Here is a 21224-nt window from a genome sequence, read left to right on the forward strand (position 1 = left end):
ATCTTAAAAGAATGACAACTCATACCTATAATCATAGCTACTCTAGAGACTGAAATCTGAGAATCACAATTCAAAGCCATCTTGGGCAGATAATTCACAAAGATTCTTATCTCCAATTAACCAGCAATTAGTCAGAACGGGCAGAATGGCTCATGTGGCAGCATACAGGGACACGTGCGGAACCCCAGGGAACTGTGGCGTGGGAGAGGGTCTTCAGTCTAGACACTACGCTGAACGCAAGCAGGACAAAGCAGGCTGGTGCAATGTTTGGGAGCCAGCCTGGGTGAGAAGGCCTGCGGGTGTGCGGAACAGGGAGGGGGGAAGGCAGCAAGTTCTGGGTGTGCATGAACCAGGCGCGGCGGAGATGGTCCACAGCTGCCCCAGATGCCAGACCGCATGCGCAGAGAAAAGGAAGCACGAGTGCTTCTGTTCTTCTGCAGTGCTCATCCATGAATGAAAGCTGGAGTAAAGGAACAGGGTACTGTAGCTCACGCCTGTAATCCTAGCTATTCAGGAGCCTGAGATGGGAGGAGCACAGTTCAAAACCAGCCCGGGCAAAAAAAGTCCCCGAGACTCTTATCTCCAATTAACCACCTGAAAACCAGAAGTGATGCTGTGTTCAAGGGGTACAGTGCTAGCCTTGAACTGAAGAGCTCAGGGACAGCGCTTCGGGCCAGAGTTCAAGCCCCGTGACCACCACTGATAACAAAAAATACTGAAAGGTTATCATAAAATGCATTTCCCAAGTTAATATTTCCAACGAAAAGAAAACATGAATCCTAGGTAAAACCTGTCATTTCTTATCTTAGAGCTTAACAGGCTAACATCTCAGCAAGGAACTCCTGTGAATAAAGCTTTTGCCTTTTGAATTTAGTTATTTAAATGCATTTAAGAATATGCATTGTAGCTTAGATTTCAAAGTTGCAAGTTTGGCATTTTTCTCCCCATACTCCTAAGAGTTCCTAAAGGTCTGAGCCACGGAAATACAGCTTATGTGAGCTATGAAAAGGAAACCAGTGATCCAGACTGCAGAGGGTCAGGCAGAAGCCCATGCTCAGACACAATGTCTCCTTCACGGGAAAGGCAGGGGTGCGAGGGCTGGCTGGGACAGAGCAGGCCACACCTGAAACCCAACCCAGACACAAGCTTAGCCTCCAACTCCGCTCAGCCTGCTTCCTCTCCACCATCACTAAAGCTTAAAAAGCCAGACTCCAGTCAGAGCCCCTTCCTCCGTACTCCATTTTCATTTCCTCCACATTTTAGCATCTGATAAATGTTAATACCTGGCACTCGTGGAAATCTTGTCTACTTACTAAGATGAACAAATTAGGTCTATTTTGCTGTTTTTATCAATAAAGTCATAACTGAAATAGAAAAGCGCAAAAATGGATCCCTTAGGCGTTACTTAGTATGTAAGGATATGCAAACATTGCTTTTTTTTTTCCCACTTGCCCATTTTTAAATATTCGGGGTTATAGCGTCAGTAGCAGCAGCGGCAGAGGCATTCCATCTTCGTTTGGTACTTGCTCGAGCGTGCACGTTACCACTTGAAACACAGCTTCATTAATAGCTCTTCTGGCGCTTAACTGGAGATGAGCATCTCCGACTTCCTACACAGGCAGCTTTGAACCTCCGTTTCCGAGGAGCGAGGGCTACGGAGGGTCCACCAGCACCTGGCCAGAATGCTTTCCCGTGAGACCACCTGCAATGGTTATTTGTGAAGAATTACAAATAAGTTATTTACAGTGAACATTGTCAAACTGAACATAGATGGTCTTAGGCCATTACTACAATTCCATTCCAGATCTGAAATGAAACACTGCTTGCTTAGTGGTTTCAGATGCATTTTGGTTTAATGTTTCAAGGCATCTTTACAAGTAATAAGTTAAGTCATGAGGAGAACTTGTGAATGCAGCTGTGTGCAGGCACCAAAGGTGGCGGAAATCTGATACCCACACTAAAAGCCATAATCACTTCTGGGTTTCTTTAAAACAAGCAAACTAAATAGCACACCAAGAGTACTTTAATAAAACCTTAATGGTCTAACAAACCTTCCAAATGGAAGGAAATACAATTCAAGTTGATACATCAAATTTCACATGAATATGACGACATAAGTGTACCAGGTCACTGCACCCATCACGTGCTGACCACCTGATACCAAACACTCAGGCAGGCAGGCCCTGCTTTCAGAGCCGACGTCAAGACAGGGTTGTCAAAGACCTCTGTGCTCCAGCAGCCACGCCTGCAGCGGGAAGAGACTACAGCTTCAGTGGCTCCTCTCTACGCACTCCCCGGGGTGAGCCTCAGAAAAACGTACAGCTAAACCAAAATAAGAATATTTTAAATCTTACACACATGGGCTCATACAGGGAAGTATTTTGTTTCATAAAATGAAAAGTTAATTTAAAAATATCTGCAAGTCTCTTTTGAAATGCAAGGCACCAACAGGGAGCCGACATTTTAGCCAAAAATGATTGTCTGAAACACACAACAAACGGAGCGGGTGAGTCTCTTGTCTTTGTTGATGAGAATGCTGCCTTCTTCGGGCCTATGCCACATCTTCCAGGTAGTCTGCGATATCACTGAGCTGGGAGATGGTCAGGTCTTGAGTGACATTATCAAGCTTTGTTTTCAAAGGAAAAAAAAAAAAGACCATCAGAACACATATGTAACACAAATGTAAATCAAATCTTAAAGTTCAATGCAATAATGTACTTCACAGTCTATAACCTGCTTCCAAATTACACTCGTAAAACACCAGAAAATCTACAGTGCTAGAAAGCTGGAGGCTTGGTTCACCGACTGACAAGCAGCCTCCCGAGCCCAGCACTCTGCTTTCTATGAGCATAATGGAGGCTGGGATGAAAGGGCAAAACCAGAGGTCAAGACAGGCTCCAGACACAGACACAACGCGGAAACAATGCAGCAGATGGTCCCCCATCTTCCCAGCCTCCGCTAGAGCTTCTTTACCTCAGCCAGCCAGTGTCCACATCAGGAGTGGCCCACAGGACTCAGCCAGACCTGCTCGCCTGGGTATCAAGCCAATGGTCAAGTGGTGGACATACGGAAAAAAAAAATGTGGCCTGAAAATCCTAGTATTTCCTCTGTGGTCTCATAGAGAAGCAGTGTGCCAGCCTGGGCCAGCTGCTCTACAGCAGCAGGGACGCCTTGTGGGGACAAGGCGACTTCATCCTAAGCTGCTATCCTTTGTATGCAGAGAAACTGAGTCAGCAGTCAAATCCCCCTTATGTAAGTAAATACTGTCTCCTCCCTCTTGGTCCCAAAGTAGTCCTGTGTAAAGTCACTTCTTACCAAGAAAACTACTAAGAACCTTAAAGTTCTTATTTTTGAACACAAATCCAGTCCACATAGAAAAACCTCCATGTTTGAAGGTACGACTAGAAAGGGTGATAAGTATGGGAAAGGAGAAATGTGAATCGCCATAAAAGACAGAAGGGGGACGGATATAAGAAAAAAACATTCTTCCTTTAAAAACATAAAGGCTTAAAAGACTCGAGGGCAAGAGCTAGTACTTGTGAGCATGCTGGTAGGGGTGTAAAGGGCACAGGCACCATGGAAAACAGAATGGCAGTTCCTTAAAAACTCAACAGCAGAAGCTGGGCTCTGTAGAGCCCACACCTGCAAAACCCTAACAACTCAGGAGGCTGACACCTAAGGATCACGGCTGGAAGCCAGCACGGGCAGCAAAGTCTAAAAGATTCTTATCTCCAATTAAACACCAAAACACCCAGAAGTAGAGCTGTGGCTCAAATAGCAGGGTGCCAGCTTTGAGCACAAAAGCTCAGGGATAGCACCCAGGCCCAGAGTTCAAGCCCCAGGACTGGCAAAATTATCATCATCATCATCATAGTAATAATGATGTAAATTTAAAAAATTAGAAACAGAACTCATGATCCTCTTCTACTGCTCCAGAAGAAGGGAAGTCAGTGTGAAAAAGACATTTGCTCCCCATGTTGCCTGCATGAAAATTCACCAAGAACTGGAACAGCATCCAGCGGGTGGCACATGATACAGCGGAAGGGTGCTCTTCCATAAAATCCTAGGGTCTCTGTCAAGATGGAGCTTGCACCCCTGGAGTGCAACATCACGACGCAAGTCTCTAATTTAAATCTTCTCTTGCCTCATGTTCTTGTCTAATTCTGAATTTGGTAATAATGCCAAAGGTTAATGGGTGGCCTCTACGTTGACACACAAAGGGAAGTGACTGCACTACCCTCCACGGTTGATTCTGTTCAAGCAATAGGTATGAAATCAGGCTATGAGCTAGGTTTCATGAGCAGGAAGGCCTTCTCCTAATGTGATATCCACTGGCACAAGGGCAAACCCAGCTCATTCTGGAAGGCAGCGGTCCTCTCCTCCACTCGGACCCCTAGGGAAGGACTGCCAGACCCCCTGTGCTACGAGAACAGCTATTCATACGGACAGACATGATCCTGAGGTGCGATCATGGCTCTATCTTAGCGTATGTGTGATCCCAAATATGAATTCTGATGTTAAATCTGAACGTAGGCCATTTGCCTCTGGCATCCTGCGCCTCTGTGGTTCTAGCCTGGTCAGGCCTTACCTGTTTAGGTAAGGCCCCCGAGATGATCACACTCTACACAACTTCTACCTGCATGGTAACAAGGCAGGAAATTCTCGTGCTGGTTTTGATCCATGTGGCACCCCTAACTGCATTACGCTGCAGGGAGCTGAGAGACCCAGTGACAAGGCAGACATGTCAGAACACTCAGCTACCAAGTTATATGACTACTGAGAACAACCATGCGTGTTTATGAATGACGCTCTTCAGGTTTGGAGTAGGCAACTAGCAAGAACTTTTCACAACGTTCAACTATTCTCCTGCTTAATCGAAAAAACTCCTGAGGCCTCCCAGTGGAGCAGGTCACACAGCACTCTATAGGGAATGGTGACAGCATACTTTATCACTGGCGCTGATGTCCTCCAGTCCCACAGAAAGGTCTTCCTCAATCTCCTCACCAATGCTTAGTTCACTTTTCTCTGAGCGATGGCTGGCACTAATCATAACAGGGGAAAGAAAAGATAAGAATTCTCAAGAGAAAACAACCAGTCTCCAAACTTATACCTAGTTTAAGTAAAATACAACATTAAAAATAAATTTCATACATATCATCTATGTAACCCTTAAAACTTAGCAAAAGCAACAGTGATAGATAATTCTCTTAATTCAGTGGAAGTGAAAACTAAAATTCAACTGAGGCAATAAACACAATGACAAGAAACAAATCAAGGTTTCTAAAATTTCAGCTATGTCATACTGGACTCAAAATAAATACAGGTGGATGCCATTAGCTCAAGCCTACAAAATCCTAATTACACAGAAAATTGCTAGCCTGGGCAAGAAAGTCTGAGAGACTCTTATCTCCAATTAAAACACCAAAAATCAGAAGTAAGGCTATGGCTCAAGTGGCCTACAATTAGCTTAATACGAAAAAAGCTCAATGATGGGTCGGGAGTTTAGCCTAGTGGTAGAGTGCTTGCCTAGCATGCACGAAGTCCCGGGTTCAATTTCTTGGTACCACATACATAGAAAAAAGCTGAAAGTGGTGCTGAAGCTCAAGTGGCAGAGCTCTCGCCTTGAGAAAACCCAAGGACAGTGCTCAGGCCCTGAGTTCAAGGCCCAGGACTGGAAAAAAACAAAAACAAAAAAACAAAAAACCTCAATGATAGCACTTGGGTCCTGAGTTCAAGCCCTAAGACCTGCACTAAATAAATGAAACAAAATAATAAATACAAATTTCCATTGGGACAAAACAGTCAAAATATCCAGACATCTAATTTCAAGATTTAAAATCTAATCCACAACAAATATTAAATATTAGACAGCTCATAGACCATCCTCATATATGTAAGAAAGCTACTTGACACAAAATGTAACATGTCACCTAAATCAGAATAATTAGAGGACAATTTTTTCTCCTCCTCTTTCTTCAGTACCAGAGACTGAATCCTGGACCTGGCACAAGACAGGCAAGCACTCTCCTACTTAAGCCATACTCCCAGTCCTATTTTGATTGGTTGGTCTCAGTAACTTTCCCCAAGCTGTCTCAAACTCACAATTCTTTTTTCTGCTTTCATGCTTACAGGCATGCAACATTTAGCCTAGTTTTTTGAGTGCCATGCTGTCCCTGAGCCTCTTTTGCTCAAGGCTAGCACTCTACCACTTGAGCCACAGCTTTTTCTGAGGAGTTTACTGGAGATAAGAGTCTACTGGCTGATCTGGCTTCAAACTACATTCTCAGGTTTCAGCCTCCTGAGAAGCAGGGATTTACAGGTATGAGCCACCAGCACCCAGACTTAGCCTGGTTCTTAATGTTATTTTTTTCTTCTTACTAAGTCCTTCAAATAAGGTAGATAACTATTTTCCAATGTAAAAGAAGAAAAAAATCTTGTTACAAAATACAAACTTTTGGATTAACTTTCATTCACCTTCACTCATAATGAAAAAAATAATCAAATAGACTAAAATACGCCCTAATGTAATGCAGTCACACCCATTTATAATCAGAATTTACAAATACGTACATTTCAATATATATATATATATATGCCTGTTTCTTACCTATTAAAGTCATCAACATAGTCATCTTCTCCAGTACCTAGGAAGTTTAAGACAAGGAAGATAATATACATGTACAGAAACACTTCACGATTATCTACAAATTAAGCACATTTCCAACTCAACCCTGCTTCATTAAAACAGAGGTGTCCAAGACCAGAAAGGACAAAAGCTGCTGGAGATGATGACACTAGATGTGGCGGACGTGCTCTCCACATGGCCTCCGGCCTCGCTTCCAGAGGTGGAGGACAGCGGGGCCCCTGCTCTGGACTAGGGAGACCTTTCAACTCACCAGCTGTACAACTGGACAAAGACTACGAGGTGAGAGGTGGCAAGTCGGAGCGGTTCCCGTCGGGTTAAGATGGGAGCTGCCACCTCACGGCCCAGGACTAAAGGACTCTGCAGAGCCAAACCCCTTTCCACCCCAGGCCTTTTCCCGTGGTCCACAGTAGTGCCCTTAGAAAGGGTAGAGTCCCAGCACCACAACTCTCTCCAAGAGTGCCGTGAGGACCTGTGTACTCAGGGGTCCTTGAGTAGAAGGGACGGCGGAGGCAGAGCAGAAGAAACCCCGGCTCTTGCTCAGCCTGGACGTGAGGGGTCTGCGGTCTGGACAGCCCGAGAAGGCAACGCTTAACACTTGTGAGTGACTCCCAGCTCCCCAGCAGCCGCAGGAGGAGAGGCGAGGAAGGGCGGGACTAGCCCAGTGCCCTGAGAGTGGTGGCTGCCATAGGCTGACCTGGTGAGGAGGGAGGGCAGAGGCGCCAGTTCCAGGAGAGGAGGGGACATATACGACACTCCAGGGAAGACACCCAAGGGAGGACACCAGTCTGGGCCAGATGGAGGAAGCAGGCAGAGGCCACACCTCCAGGGCAGTAGGCATGACGTCCACTCCAAGTACCAAGAGAAGAGCTGGGCCTCGGAAAGAATGGAGGGCACAGAGCGCTGCTGTACAGATCCTGACCCAGGTCCCCGCATGAACGACAGCCTGGGACCACACGAAGAAACGGAGCCGCCCCTCGTGAGTCCTGGCCAGGGACAAGTCTAGAAGGGAGCCTGCCTACGCGGAGCCTCCGAGGCTCAGGGGCCACAAGTGCCAAGAAGGCAGGAGCGCCAAGGGGGGCCCGGGGAGAGGTGTGAGAAAGCAAATCGCTTCTACTGGACACTGCTGAGGACAGGGGGAAGGGTGGAGTGGGGATGGGGCCTAGGACCTCCCGGACGTTACGCCTGTCCCTCGCCACTAAGCTATACTTCATCCAGGACTTGGATTTTACTACCGCTTGAACTAAGCGGTCTTTTTTTTTTTTTTTTTTAAATTCAGATGCTTAGAACAAATCTTCTGAACCAACCACACTGGTGGCTGGCAGCTGCTAAAGCATTAAGCACCTCCAAGAACCAATCGTGTACCAGGGTGTGAACACCAACAGACAGCAGAACCTGAGCCAGGACGGTGCTGAGCCAGCCGAGGGGGCACAGAGGGGGCTGCAGCTGGTCTGAAGTGAACTCACTTCTGACTTCTTGTGTTCCTACCCAACCCAGAGCACAGCATACTTAATGAATGATGAACTCACAGCACACTGGATTCTGATAGAGTGTATCTGCTCATATACCACAGAGCATGACTGGACCCGTACAAGTCAGGAAGCAAACTAAAAGGACAGAATAGGCCTTTCTTTTTGCGGGGGGAGTGGGGAAAGAGAAGGGGTGTCAATCATGGGGCTTGAACTAAGGCTAGCACTCTACCACTTTAAGCCACAGACCCACTTGCAGTTTTCTGGAGGTTAACTGGAGAGAAGAGACTCGTGGACTTTTCTGGCTGGACTGGCTTTGGTCCTAGCCTCCTCAGGAACTAGGATGACAGGGGTGAGCCTCCAGCACCCAGCTGTCAGTCCACCGAGTCCTTTACCCATCACCTTTGCTCTGACCTTGCCAGCACCTCTTTATTTTAAATCTTGCCTCTAACCAACACTCATTTTGCTCAATCAACTAAGAAAAGTTTTTTGCAGTTTAAGAAATAATAGAATATGTGATGACAGATGCTATATGAATAGGCCCACAAAACCTAAATTCACTATTCTTTTTACCTATTTATTTATTTTTGCCAGTCCCAAGGCTTGAGCCTGAGCACTGTCCTTGGACTTTCTCAAGGCTAGAGCTCTACCACTTGAGCCACAGCAGCACCATTTCTGGCTTTTTCTATGTATGTGGTACCAAGGAATCAAATCCAGGTCTTTGTGCATGCTAGGCAAGCACTCTACCACTAGGCCAAACTCCTGGCCCTAAAATAACTACTTTTTTTTTTTTTTTTTTTGGTCAGTGCATGGGGCTTGAACTCTGGGTCTGACACTGTCTCTGAGCTCTTCAGCTCAAGGCTTGCGCTCTACTCCTTGAGCCACAGCGCCACTCCTAGCTTTCTGGTGGTTAATTGGAGATAAGACTCTCACAGACTTTTGTGCCTGGGGCTGGCTTTGAACCTCAATCCTCAGATCTCAGCCTCCTGAGTAAGCTAGGATTACAGGTGTGAGCCACCATGCCCAGCTTTAAGATAACTACTCTTTTGTTTCATAACTCTTGGCTTAGACAGAGTGCCTGTCCATTTCCATAGCTTTAATACTTGTACATCTAAATAAAATAGGTTATGTTCTAAGCCTTTATAAATTATTTCTATAAAACTCAGAAAATATTTAAATGTCTAAGGGAGTACCACAGTGGTTAAGGGCTCTTGGGTGATATACCAAGTTTCTAATAATTTATGATCCTTGGGCATATTTTTTAACTTAGGTTCTTTGTCTGTAAAAATGGAGATAATACTATAATCGACTTCATAGGATTATGAAGTGATTTCTTTGTAAAGTACCAAGTATATGCCACGAGCATCACTAGCATCCCACATGATTCTACTAACATCTATGTCATAACTTCAAATACCTACAATATTGCCACGCACACTGACCATGACATCAAACAACGGTGCTGCGGTGACCCTGAACTACTTCTGCTGACTCCTGTGTCTAGCTCAACAGCAAACATCCGGCAGGTGAGCAGACATGTCTGGCCTGAGGAACTACCCAAACTCCAGGTCCATACACTCAAGTCCCAGCAGACCCACCCCCTTCCTGCCTCACCCATCGAGCAGCTCTGCTGGCCAGGCCAGGCCATCCTCCCCAGCATGGAAAAGCTGGAGACGAGCTGAAGTGTTTGGCAAACACCACCAGGACAGAAAGGGTCAGAGCAGCTGTGGCAGTGTCACAGAGGCAAGCCGCGCTGGGTAGTGAACGCTGCCCAGGCCCCGCAGAAAGAACATGTTCCCCGCGTGCTCTCCCTGCAAGGAAGGGGCAGGGAGGAAGGGGCGGGCCACCTCGCCGGCCAGCCAGCAACTGGAGGCACGCAGAGCAAGGGCTGTCCGCCGGCCCTCCGCATGACCAGAACGCCAGGGCACTTGTGGACAAGAGTCCACATAGCTCTGGGGACATCTACTCTTCTGCAAAGAGGTCAAAGGGGAACAGAGTAACACAAATGGAAGCCAGCACCATGCCAGGCGCTGTGCTGGAATGTCCTACACACTCTGAAGTGGGCAAGACAGTATTGGTTTCTCCTGCAAGGTCAAAAAGGGAAGCACTGTTCAAGCTCCCTACACCAACCCAGTCTCTGGGCACGAGCACCCTCCGCTGTTTCTCTGGAAGAGGGAGAAGCACTCTGGTAGCTGCCCCTACATGCTGCAGCTGCAATGGAAAGAGCACACCGGTGCATCTTTTCTCACCAACCTGCTCCTAAACGTCCAGGGTGAATGCTGGCGGGCTGGAGGGATGACAACAACATTGCAGTCACAGAGAGGCCGGGCAAGGCCGTGGACGGCCCACTTCCTCCAGACCACCAGTTCCCTGCCACACCGGCCCGGGGTCTGCACAGAAACAAAAATGGTGAGACCTACGCTCTCCAGGCTTGGCCCAGAACTCCGTTACTGTCACACTGGGTCTCCTTGCCAATGTCTGCTATGACCACACAACATCTCCTGTCCTCTTTACATATCTATCTCCTCCATTAAACTCAAACCTGTGACACACCCAGACAATGGCACTACCTCTGCACCAACTTTGCCCAGTCTGAACTGAGACCAAGAAATGCAGATCCTGTCCATCTCCATATCCTGTGACAATGGCCCTCTAACCTGCACTATGTCTGCAGGCTCCTGTGACAACCCTCATCCCTGACTAGAGCTTGAGTTCCACAAGACAAAGGCATAGAGCACCGCAGCAGCTCCCTGCATTGACCGCAACCCCTGCCATCGCAGGAAACAGACCCTAACCCTGGACATAGGCCAGCTACTCCAAGCCTGCCGAATAAAGAACAGTAAGGCCTTCCATGCAGGTTCTGTCCCTTGACAGTCAAGATTTTATCAGAAAAGATGTCTATTGTAAAGCAATCAACACTTAAATTGGCAATCAAATTACCTAGCCCAAGTGATCCAATTTTTTCACTGATTAATTTCAGATCTTTCAAAACAGCGCTTCCTCGTTTACCTGTGGGAGAAAACCAATAGTATTAGTATTAAAGTAACTGCTAGAATACAACATTCTTTAAGCCATGTTTGGGTCTCCCCCCTCCCCGCCACCAGTTTGGGACTTCTATGTGCTAAGTTACAACCTTAAAAGGACCACTACTACCTAACAGCCCATGAGCGTAGGTGGACTGGAGACCCTCCTACCGCCACCTCCCCACTACCCGGGATGAGAGATTGGTAGGTACCACCACGCTCACACTCTCTCTTGGTCAGCTCATGGTCTACACTTTCCCTTTGACTGTTTCTACATCTTGCTTCCATTCAACCGCTACTTCACTCAGCACCCAGCCTCCCCTCCCCTCAGTCCTTGGACGCTCCTCCCTCCGAGGAGGCCAGAGCCGCCATGATCACGGCTGTGGCCCTCCCTCCATGGTGACCGTCTACCTCCTTGCTCGTGGTGTGACCTGACCAGAGGCCAGTTTCACCCATGGATAAATCTACTCAAGGGTTCAAACTGTTGACTCTTGGGCTATTGGGGTTTTGACGGTTTACTTTTTTGAGTTCTCTGTATAGTCAGGGTAATAGGCCACTGTCTGACATACAGCTGACAAAAATCTTCCCCCATCCTGTAGGCTGTCTTTTTAGTCTGTTGGCTATGTCTTTTGCTTAACATTGGCAAACCAAAACAACAGTGAGATTTCACACTTGTGGGTTCTAATCACAGTTGTACCAGAGATTACACAAAACCAGTAATGGGGATTCCTCATTTATCTGCATTAGGAAGAAAGAAGAGAGCAAAATAACAGAACAATAGTCTCAAAGAAAATTAACAGAATAATAGTCTCAAAGAAAAGTACCTAGGAACACATCTAACCAAAGCTAGGAGCAGTGGCTCCCGCCTGTAATCCTAGCTACTCAGAGGGTTGAGATCTGAGGATTGTGGTTCAAATACAGGCCAATTAACCACCAAAAAGCCAGAAATGGAGCTGGGGCTCAACTAGTACTAGTGTGACGCACAGAAATTCAGGGACAATAATGAGGCAGAGTTCAAGTCCCAGGAAAGTGCACTCATACATACACACACAAATCCCAAACCCAAACCACGAACGACCATATGGTGAAAAGTAAAAAACATTGAAGAAATTGAAGACACCAGAGGTGGAAAGACTATCATGTTTATGGATTTGCAGAACACTATAAAAATAGCCTTACTGCCAAGGTCAATGTAAAATCTATCAAAATCCTAATGTCATTCTTTGCAAATATAGAAATGAATCCTAAAACTCATATGCAAACACAAAAGGCCCCAAATAGCCAAAACAATCCTGAACACCACGACCACAAAAACGGCACTGTTAGAGACACCATAATTGTAGTTTCAAACTATTCTACAGAGCAGTAACAACAAGCTTGGTATCAGCACAGAAAAAAACAGACCTAAAGACAATGAAACAAATTAGAAGATCCAGAAATGAACCTATATATCTGTAGCCATCTAAGTTTTGACATAAAAGCCAACAATAAATGTTGGAAAAAAAGCCTCTGCAACAAATGGACCTAGAAAAATGGGTCGTCCACATGCAGAACAACACAATCTGGGGATTAATGGCAATTCAAAGTCAATGAAGCCCCTCAACGTAAGACCTGCAACTTAGAAAGCACAAGAAAAAGTTATCACAAGGGGCTGGAAATGTGGCCCAATAGTGGAGTGCTTGCCTAGCATTGTGTGAAGCCCTGGGTTCAATTCCTTAGTACATATAAATAGAAAAGGCTGGAATTGGCACTGTGAACAAAAGAAGCTCAGAGACAGTGCCCAGGCCCTGAGTTCAAGCCTCAGGACCAGCAAAAAAAAAAAAAAAAAAGTAAACACTAGAACAACTTTCTGGCATAAACAGAAACGTCCTGATTATAACTCCAGTCACTAAGCGAATAGGAAGGAGCACCGACAGATGCAACTGCATCAAGCTAAACAGTCCTGCACAGTGAAGGATTAACCAATAATCCGAAAAGACAGCTTATACAATGTGAGAGAGCTTCACCAGCTACACATCTGATAAAGGTCAGAAGACACAGGGAGCTTTGAAACCCCTAAATAATCCATAACCCAACTAACTAATAGGCAAAGGAGTGAAACAGACACATCTCAGAAGTGAAAACAGCCAATTAACACCGGAAGAACTGCTGAGCACCTCTGGCCATGACCCTCACCACTCCAGTTACAACCGTCATCAACAAAAACACCAACAGACACTGACAAGGACAGGGGAAGGCAAGTCAGCCCATCACTATGGAAGTCACTGCGGGGATTCTCAACAACAACAACAACGACAGAACTACCCTATGACCCAGGAATTCCACTCGAGCACTCAGCTGAAAGATGCCAGCCAGGACCCCGTTCCTAACAGCCCACACGACAGAATCAGACCAGACGCCCTACAACTGATGGCTGTGTAAAAAAAAATGCGGTATGTATACATACAACACACACACAAAAATTGTATTCATCCACCAGAAGAATAGCATGTTGTTTGCAAAGAAATGGAGGGAACTGCAACAAATCATAAGTAAGCCATGCTCCGAAAGACCAAGAGTACAATGTTTTCTCTCGTATAGATATTCGATCTAAACATATATAAAAATATACACACAAGCAAAATGACTGAAGTATGATATAGAAAGTAGAATTCTGCAGCGTAACTCCTTTGGTCAGTTCAACAAAATGAGTATCAGGACACTGAGGCATATTTTGAGTAACAAGAACAGATGGAAGAATAGAAAGACAAACGTGGGCAATGCAGTCATAACACTCAATGTGCAGACGTGAAAATGGAGCTAGGAGACCTGAGACGGGTGGGGATGGGTTAAGGGGAGATACATTGTACACATGAATGACCTGTTGGATTGAAATCCATTGTCCAATTATTTGAAGATTTTTTTTAAATCTGAAAAGGGAGGCAGGCACAGTGGCTCACGTCTATAATCCTAGCTACTCTCAGAAGGCTGAGATCTGAGGACTCAAAGCCAGTTCAAAGCCAGCCCGGCACTAAAAAGTCCGTGAAACTCTTATCTCCAATTAATCACCAGAAAACCAGAAGTGGCGCTGTGGCTCAAGGGGTAGGGCAGTAGCCTTTAGCTGAAGAGCTGAGGGACAGTGCCCGGGCCCAGAGTTGAAAACCCACGACTGACCAAAAAAATCTGAAAAGGCATACCTGTGTCCACATTCCCAGGTAAATGCTGTAAGACAGTGATACGGCATAAAGTGTGTCCTACACAGCTCTACACCGATACGGCATAAAGTGTGTACTGTAGAACTACACACACTCTTAGGGCTATGCTTGATGCGTATGTGCATGTGTACATGTGCGTGTGTGTGGTGGTCCGAGGGCTTGAACTCGGGGCCTGGGTGCTGTCCCTGAGTTTCTGGGCTCAAGGCTAGTTGTTTTTTTTGTTTTGTTTTGTTTTTTTTAATCACTTGACAACTTCACTTCGGCTTTTTGGTGGTTAACCGAAGATATAGCGTTTCAGAGACTTTCCTACTGGACTGGCTTTGAAATATGAGCCTAATTGATGCCAGGCGCCTGAATAGCTGGAATTCCAGGCCTGAGCCACCAGAGGCCTCGCCATAGGGCTACACCTCTTAACTCCATGCAGGTGTCCATCTCTTCTACACACACAGACATCCTGGATCCAGTTCCTGCAGGCCATGTTTCATCTAACATACCTATCATGCCCAGTCTGGTGTCATAGAACAATTTATGTTCTATGTGTGAGACAGGGTTTCACATTCTAGCTCAGGCTGGCCTCCATCTTCCTGTCTCTACTTCCCAAGGAGTTAGAATTCTAAACGTGTACCTCAACTTTTTTAAAAACTGTATTTAAACCAACAAGTCAGTTTGAATACCCACTAAGGGATTATAAATAAAAACCGTATTAAATGCACCTAACCTACTGAACACCCCAGCACAGTGCACCATACACCATCACCCCTTAGGGTCCTGTGACTGAGTGTAGCTCCAGTAGTTTCTGCTGTCTGATACTAGGCTACTGGACAGAGACTAAAATTCAAGTAGGGTTTATTCTGAATACATACAAAATTTGCATAAAACCTAAAACTCTTATGCCAGATCATCATAAGTTGGGGCTGTATTATAGATTTTATATACATTGTATATATCTGTATATCACATGCATTATATGTCTTTAGATAGTATAAATCAATACGAAAGTAAATTTCCTTGCAGTATTCTGGTAGCAGAGGAAAAGGACAGAGATTAAGCGAGAAAGCTAGGCATGGTGGTAGGGACCTATAATCCTAGGTACTGAGGAGGTAGAGGTAGCATAGTCTCCAGTCCACGTCCAGCCCGGCAAAGTTAGTGAAGCCCTACCTCAAATGAAAAACAAAAACAAAAGGACTGGGAGTGTGACACAAATGGCAGAGCCCTCCCTCAGCAAGCAAGCATGAGGCCCCAGGTTCAATCCCTAGGAGAGCAAAAATTTAAAAATAAGAATACACTAAGTCTGCTTTATTCTCAGATGTATTACTCGGTGTTTAAGAAACAGTATTTTTTTTATTATTATTAAAAGACATTTTAATTCCCACACTGTCTTAAGTCTGTGCTTTCATCAGTTGTGTTTATGGGATCTGCAGAGTATGGGTTTGCCCTAATTCTGTGAAAATCGGCCTCCCAAAAGCAAACAGCTAAGTTATAATACTTGTCCTTAGTCGAAAAGGCACATGATCTTAAGTGATAAAGGTGTACATGTCACATCTGTTCAATGATAAAGATGTACACATCACGTCTGTTCAGAGGCTGCATGTCTTTAGCAGAGCTGACAATACAGGAAAAATGAGGCGAGTCTCCACACAGAGCAGTAATTTTATGTATTTTGAGCATTAATATGTTTATTAGTAGCTGTCTCCTTAGAACCATAAACTGGACACAAAAGGACTACTGTAGCTGTTTACAACAAAAAGAAATCTTTTTAAAAACAACACTATTAACTGGACATTTTTTTTTTTTTTTTTGCCAGTCCTGGGCTTGGGCTCAGGGCCTGAGCACTGTTCTTGGACTTTCTCAAAGCTAGAGCTCTACCATTTGAGCCTCGGCACCACTTCTGGCTTTTTTCTATAAATGTGGTACTGAGGAATCGAACCCTGGTCTTCGTGCATGCTAGGCAAGCACTTTAACCACTAGGCCACACTCCCAGCCCATCACTGGAAAGTCTTAAGTGATAAAATTATCATCTATTTTTCAGATAATCCTGGGGGGAAAAAAATCAACGATGGTTACACACTAAAGAAAAAAATACTGTGGTGTACTGAAGCACTTACTCTCAGAGTCTTTTAAGGAAGGGGCTCCGGCCAGGGAGCTGAGTCCACTCCTCACGGGGGGTGCATCTGAGAGCGAGGCCAGGCTTCCCACTTGCTTCCTGGGTTCACTTCTCCTAACAGCACGAAGCAACAGGTAAGTGGCAATAATCTCACTATGCCCCTACAGAGGAAAGAGCCATTGTGCACAGCGGCGGGAAAGAAGTAACGTGCTTTCAAGACCCAAGAGCATCAGTATGCCTCCTGCCAATCAAGCCCAAATCCACAAAGCAGGCGTGTCAGTAACAACGAATCTCACTGCCCTTCCTCACTGCTGCTATCCTACAGGCGACAGTTGAGCTTTAACCTTTTCACTACTCATGACTGCTCTCAGATGTCTGTGTCACCCAGATACACAACCAAACACAGCAGTCAGGTAGCACTTCCTAGGTCTAACTATCGCTTGCTCTGTCTGAGTCATGTGCACTCAGCACAAATGGATGGTTTGCACTGTTCCGCAGGCCTGGACTTTCGAGTCCATTCCCACTGACAGGAACTCACTCTTGGACGTTACCCTAGATGCATGGCAGTGTGCAGATCCCTGGGCTTCTCCTCCTCCTCTGGCAATTCATCCAGCAGCTGGACGGCACTCAGATCACTCACTCCCTGGTCTTAAGCCTAAATCATGGTCCTATAGCCTCTACCCCAATCCTCTAGCCTTTTGCAGCTTGGGCACAAATGAATTATTATTTTTTTGGCCAGTCCCCGGGCTTGAATTTTGGTGTCTGAGCACTGTCCTTGGACTTTCTCAAGGCTAGAGCTCTACCACTTTAGCCACAGAACCACTTCCACCTTTTTCTATGTATGTGCTATCAAGGAATCAAACTCAGATTTTCGTGCATGCTAGGCAAGCACTCTACCACTAGGCCACACTCTTGGCCCACAATTTATTATTATTATTATTATTATTATTATTATTATTATTATTATTTTGTCGGTTATGGGGCTTGAACTCTGGGCCTGGGTGCTGCTCCTGAGCTCTTCAGCTCAAAGCTACCGTCCTACCCCTGGAGCCACAGCCCCACTTCCCATTTTCTAGTGATTAATTGGAGATAAAGAGTCTCAAACACTTCTTTAGTGTCTAAGCTGGCTTTGAATCATGATCCTTAGATCTCAGACTCCTGAGTAGCTAGATTTACAGGCCTGAGCCACTGCATCCAGCTCACAATTGAATTCCTTAGCCTGTACCCACTGCATTCTGGTAAAAGCCATCTACCAAGGCTACCACTAACATCCACTGTCTAAATCCAGTGGTTAGCTTTCAGCAGACCAATGGACTTGCTCCCTCTGCCTATTCTTATGAGGAGATCCACTCTCTCAGCTCTCAATTCTCTCTCCATCTTTTTTACATTTCCTGAATGATTTCAGGGTACCACAGGATCCACTTTCTCGGTTATCTCCTCTAGTCTTCTGGCTTCCAAGTTACCTACAAACTATAACAATGCAAGGCCCTCTCGTACTCACCATATTCATAGTCCAGCAGACTACTAAACGTCCCACCAATCCCTTCTTAAACCAATATGCTACTACTCATCTGTATTATCTAACTCAGCTCTTCCTCCTCTTCTCAGTCAATGGTTCTTCAACTTTCTGGTTATTCAGAGTCACCCTGGAGTCCCCTGGATATTACTTGGCTCTCTACTAACTTATCCATAAAACCTTCTGGATGGAACCTGACTTTTACCCATGACTTTTACCATCCTCTCTCATCTGAATATTCTAAGAGTCTCCTATAGGAAACCCTCTGTCCAAACTGCTCAGTAAGCCTGGGGTCATGTGATAAGTCAAGGTCCTCAGGGCTCCCAGCCTCACCCAGAGAAAAGTCACTCTCTCATGGCCAGTCCAGCCCTCTATCTTTGGGCTCACCTCATGCAACCCCCTCACTTTCTCTGCCATGACTATGCTTTCTGCTATCCTCTGGTCTGTAGGACACCTTGCCATTTCCTGGCTCTGTGATATCAGACTTGTGCCTCCTGCAGACCTCTGGACAGCGCCCTTCTCAGAGGTGTCACTGACAAGCCACACGTCACTTAACATGCCACAGGCTGATTCTGAAGGACTCCATCAGCCCCACGAGGCAAGCTATTTGACTCGCCTAACAGCCCTCCATTCTGCCTCTAAAAGACCATCTGTCATGTGTATTCAGGTGAGCTGGGACTCGAGAAAGGCTAACGCAGTAAAACAGGCTATGTCTGGTTTCTTAAGAAACATGGGATGATTTTACGACACAAACCAGATTTATGGATTCAATAATTACAGAACCATTAGCTCACTGCTTTTGTATATATAATAAAAACACCAGTTATATTTTTAAGACTCTAGTTGGATAATCCAAAGAGCTGACTCACCAGCCATAGGTTTTCTCTGGTTTAGGGATAGGATCATCAAAGAATGAGTCTCCTTCCATATCATCTTCATCTGGACCAAGGCCAGCTTTGTCTTTGACATCTAAGGAGGCATTGCTGAAGAAAGATCCAATTTTTGTTTCATGAGCCAGTGAGTGCCCATTGCTTTTGCTCTTCTGTTCTGATGAGGAGATACTTGTATCACTGCGACTAACCTCCAGACTGGCCTTCTAGGAAGAGGGAAAAAGGAAAGGTCTTGGTGAGAAACCAGCATGCTGGCTTATCTTATGTCTACACACCTAGCTACTCAGGGAGCTGAGACTGAGAGGACTACAGTTCAAAGCCAACCAGGCAAAAAGTTGGTAAGACATCACAGGCTGAGTGCGTGTCGCGTGGCAGTTCAGGCTGGCCCGAGCACAAGAGGAAGACCCTCATCAAAAACTAACAAGAGGGAACAGGGTGCTGGCTCAGGTGGCAGAGCATCTGCCTAGCAGGTAGTGCCTGAATTCAAACCCCAGCCTCACACGCACACTAAGATCATTTTTTAAAAAGATTTAATTAACATTGAGTTTTACATCATGTTTCAAATGTCACGCTTAACAAGTATTCAAGAAGGGAATCTCTACATACACTCCCTGGCACATAGATTTTAGAACATAATTAAAATTAAGCTGAGAGTCTATATGTCATAGATACATATTAATCTATGTAATAAAGACATTATATCTATAGAGCATATAACCCATCATAGATTTTTCTGTCTATGTACTTATGTTTATATCTCCAAGACCATGTCCATAACTTTGGGTACCCAAATATTGAGTCCTTGCTCTTGTACTATTTGGATCTCATAGCCACATATTAAGGATACCATGCGTCTTTTGTTCCTTTGATTTTGACTTATCTTGCTCAACATGATTCCCTCTAGTTTCATCCACTTCCCTGCAAATGCCATTATTTTATCTTGTCTGTTGGCTATGTACAATTCCAGTGTGTGTGCGTGTGTGTGTGTGTATCACATTTTTTGTATCCACTCATCTGCAGTGGAACATCTGGGTTGTTTCCATCACTTGGCTATTGTGAATGGAGATATTTTAACTAAGTGAAATCAGATGCGCACAGAAATCTGTGTGCACGTGGGCCCGTGGGCCCGTGTCTATGGACTCACATGTGGTCATGTGGAATGTCTACATGCTTGCACATATGCGGCCTCACAAGAACACAAAATGCAATGTAATCTCATGATGCATTACTTCATCTTAGACTTCCTAGAATGGTCAGTTTCAAAGAGCATTTTTTTTTGGGGGGGGGTCCAGTCCTGGGGCTTGAACTCAGGGCTAGGTGATATCCCTGAGCTTTTTGCTTAAAGCTAATACTCTACCACTTGAGCCATAGCTCCACTTTTGGCTTTTGTGAGGGGCAGGGGACAGTTAATTGGGGGTAAAAGTCTCAAAGACTTTCCTGCCTGGCTGACTTCTCAGCCTCCTAAGCAGCCAGGATTACAGGCGTGAGCCACTCGTGTCGGGCAGGACAGTTTTTTGTTTTTTTTTTTTAAATCTGTCCACAGCGTTCTTTTCCACCCTCCCTAAATGGAGGTATCTTTTCTATTCCTAGCCATTTAATGCTCTCATCTAAAACCAATGTTCCCATTTCTCTGGTATGTCAATGCTTCGTAAGATACTTTAAATCAATACATTTTCAACCTACAAATAGGAGAAGGCAGAACATTCAAGGGGAAGATTGTGTTACATAAATGTACACAATCTCATCAGAAGAGAGAGCTCCAAGCACACAGACATGTAGGGTGAGAAGACGGCTCGCTACAGCAATGATCTAACTCAGCCTTCCCAAGCGCCATAGTAAGCTGCATCTTCTAAAATGTTCTATGTATCCTAAACCAAGCTTGACGGTCTCCCGCACCCCAGCCCAAGCACTGCTACACACAGTGAGGGCAGCATACAATTTCACACTGCATCTTTCCGTTCAGTTAGTTCTAACCATCACAGCCTCATTTTATTCTGTCCTTGGTCAGATTCCTTTGTCCCTAGCCATGTCTGTGTTTGTAACCAAGAAGACCACAATGACAGCAGCTACGAAGTGTTGATTCACTGCGCACGATGCCTCGCTGACTTATCTTCCAAGGAAGCCTGTGACTCACGGTACAGCCAGCTCTCCACTACTAACGGTACTCTCAAGGAAGTTCCACAAGCACCGTTTTCTTCAAAAATTACCCTGGGACAGAAAGGTCTATTCTGCTTTTCCTGTACATAGACAGCATGCATTAAGCCAGTCTTTAGGAAATTTGTCTTTTTTTTTTTTTTAACCAGTTCTGGGCTTGAGCTCAGGTCCTGAGCACTGTCCTTGGACTTTCTCAAGGCTAGAGCTCTACCACTTGAGCCTCAGCACCAC

The 21224-nt window shown here is 45.4% G+C and overlaps 1 protein-coding gene across 4 annotated transcripts in view; it reads right to left on the reverse strand.

Annotated features, from left to right (window-relative positions):
• Positions 1-2007: 2007 nt before the first annotated feature.
• Positions 2008-21224, reverse strand: part of Cep43 (centrosomal protein 43) — a 35584-nt gene continuing 16367 nt past the window's right edge. For 2 of the 4 annotated variants that reach the window (XM_090337836.1, XM_090337837.1), the window contains 6 exons: positions 18819-19045; positions 16435-16547; positions 11053-11121; positions 6608-6644; positions 4946-5042; positions 2008-2626 (listed from right to left, as the gene is read on the reverse strand). In XM_090337836.1, the coding sequence (XP_090193962.1) occupies positions 2552-2626; positions 4946-5042; positions 6608-6644; positions 11053-11121; positions 16435-16547; positions 18819-19045 (618 nt within the window). In that variant the 3' untranslated portion in view covers positions 2008-2551. Of the gene's footprint in view, positions 2627-4945; positions 5043-6607; positions 6645-10342; positions 10503-11052; positions 11122-16434; positions 16548-18818; positions 19046-21224 lie in introns of those variants that run through there. The other 2 variants (XM_090337838.1, XM_090337840.1) reach the window with 2 other exon arrangements.

This window comes from Megascapheus bottae, chromosome 8 (assembly GCF_031878675.1).
Source record: "Megascapheus bottae isolate mThoBot1 chromosome 8, mThoBot2.hap1, whole genome shotgun sequence".
NCBI classification, from domain to species: Eukaryota; Metazoa; Chordata; class Mammalia; order Rodentia; family Geomyidae; genus Megascapheus; species Megascapheus bottae.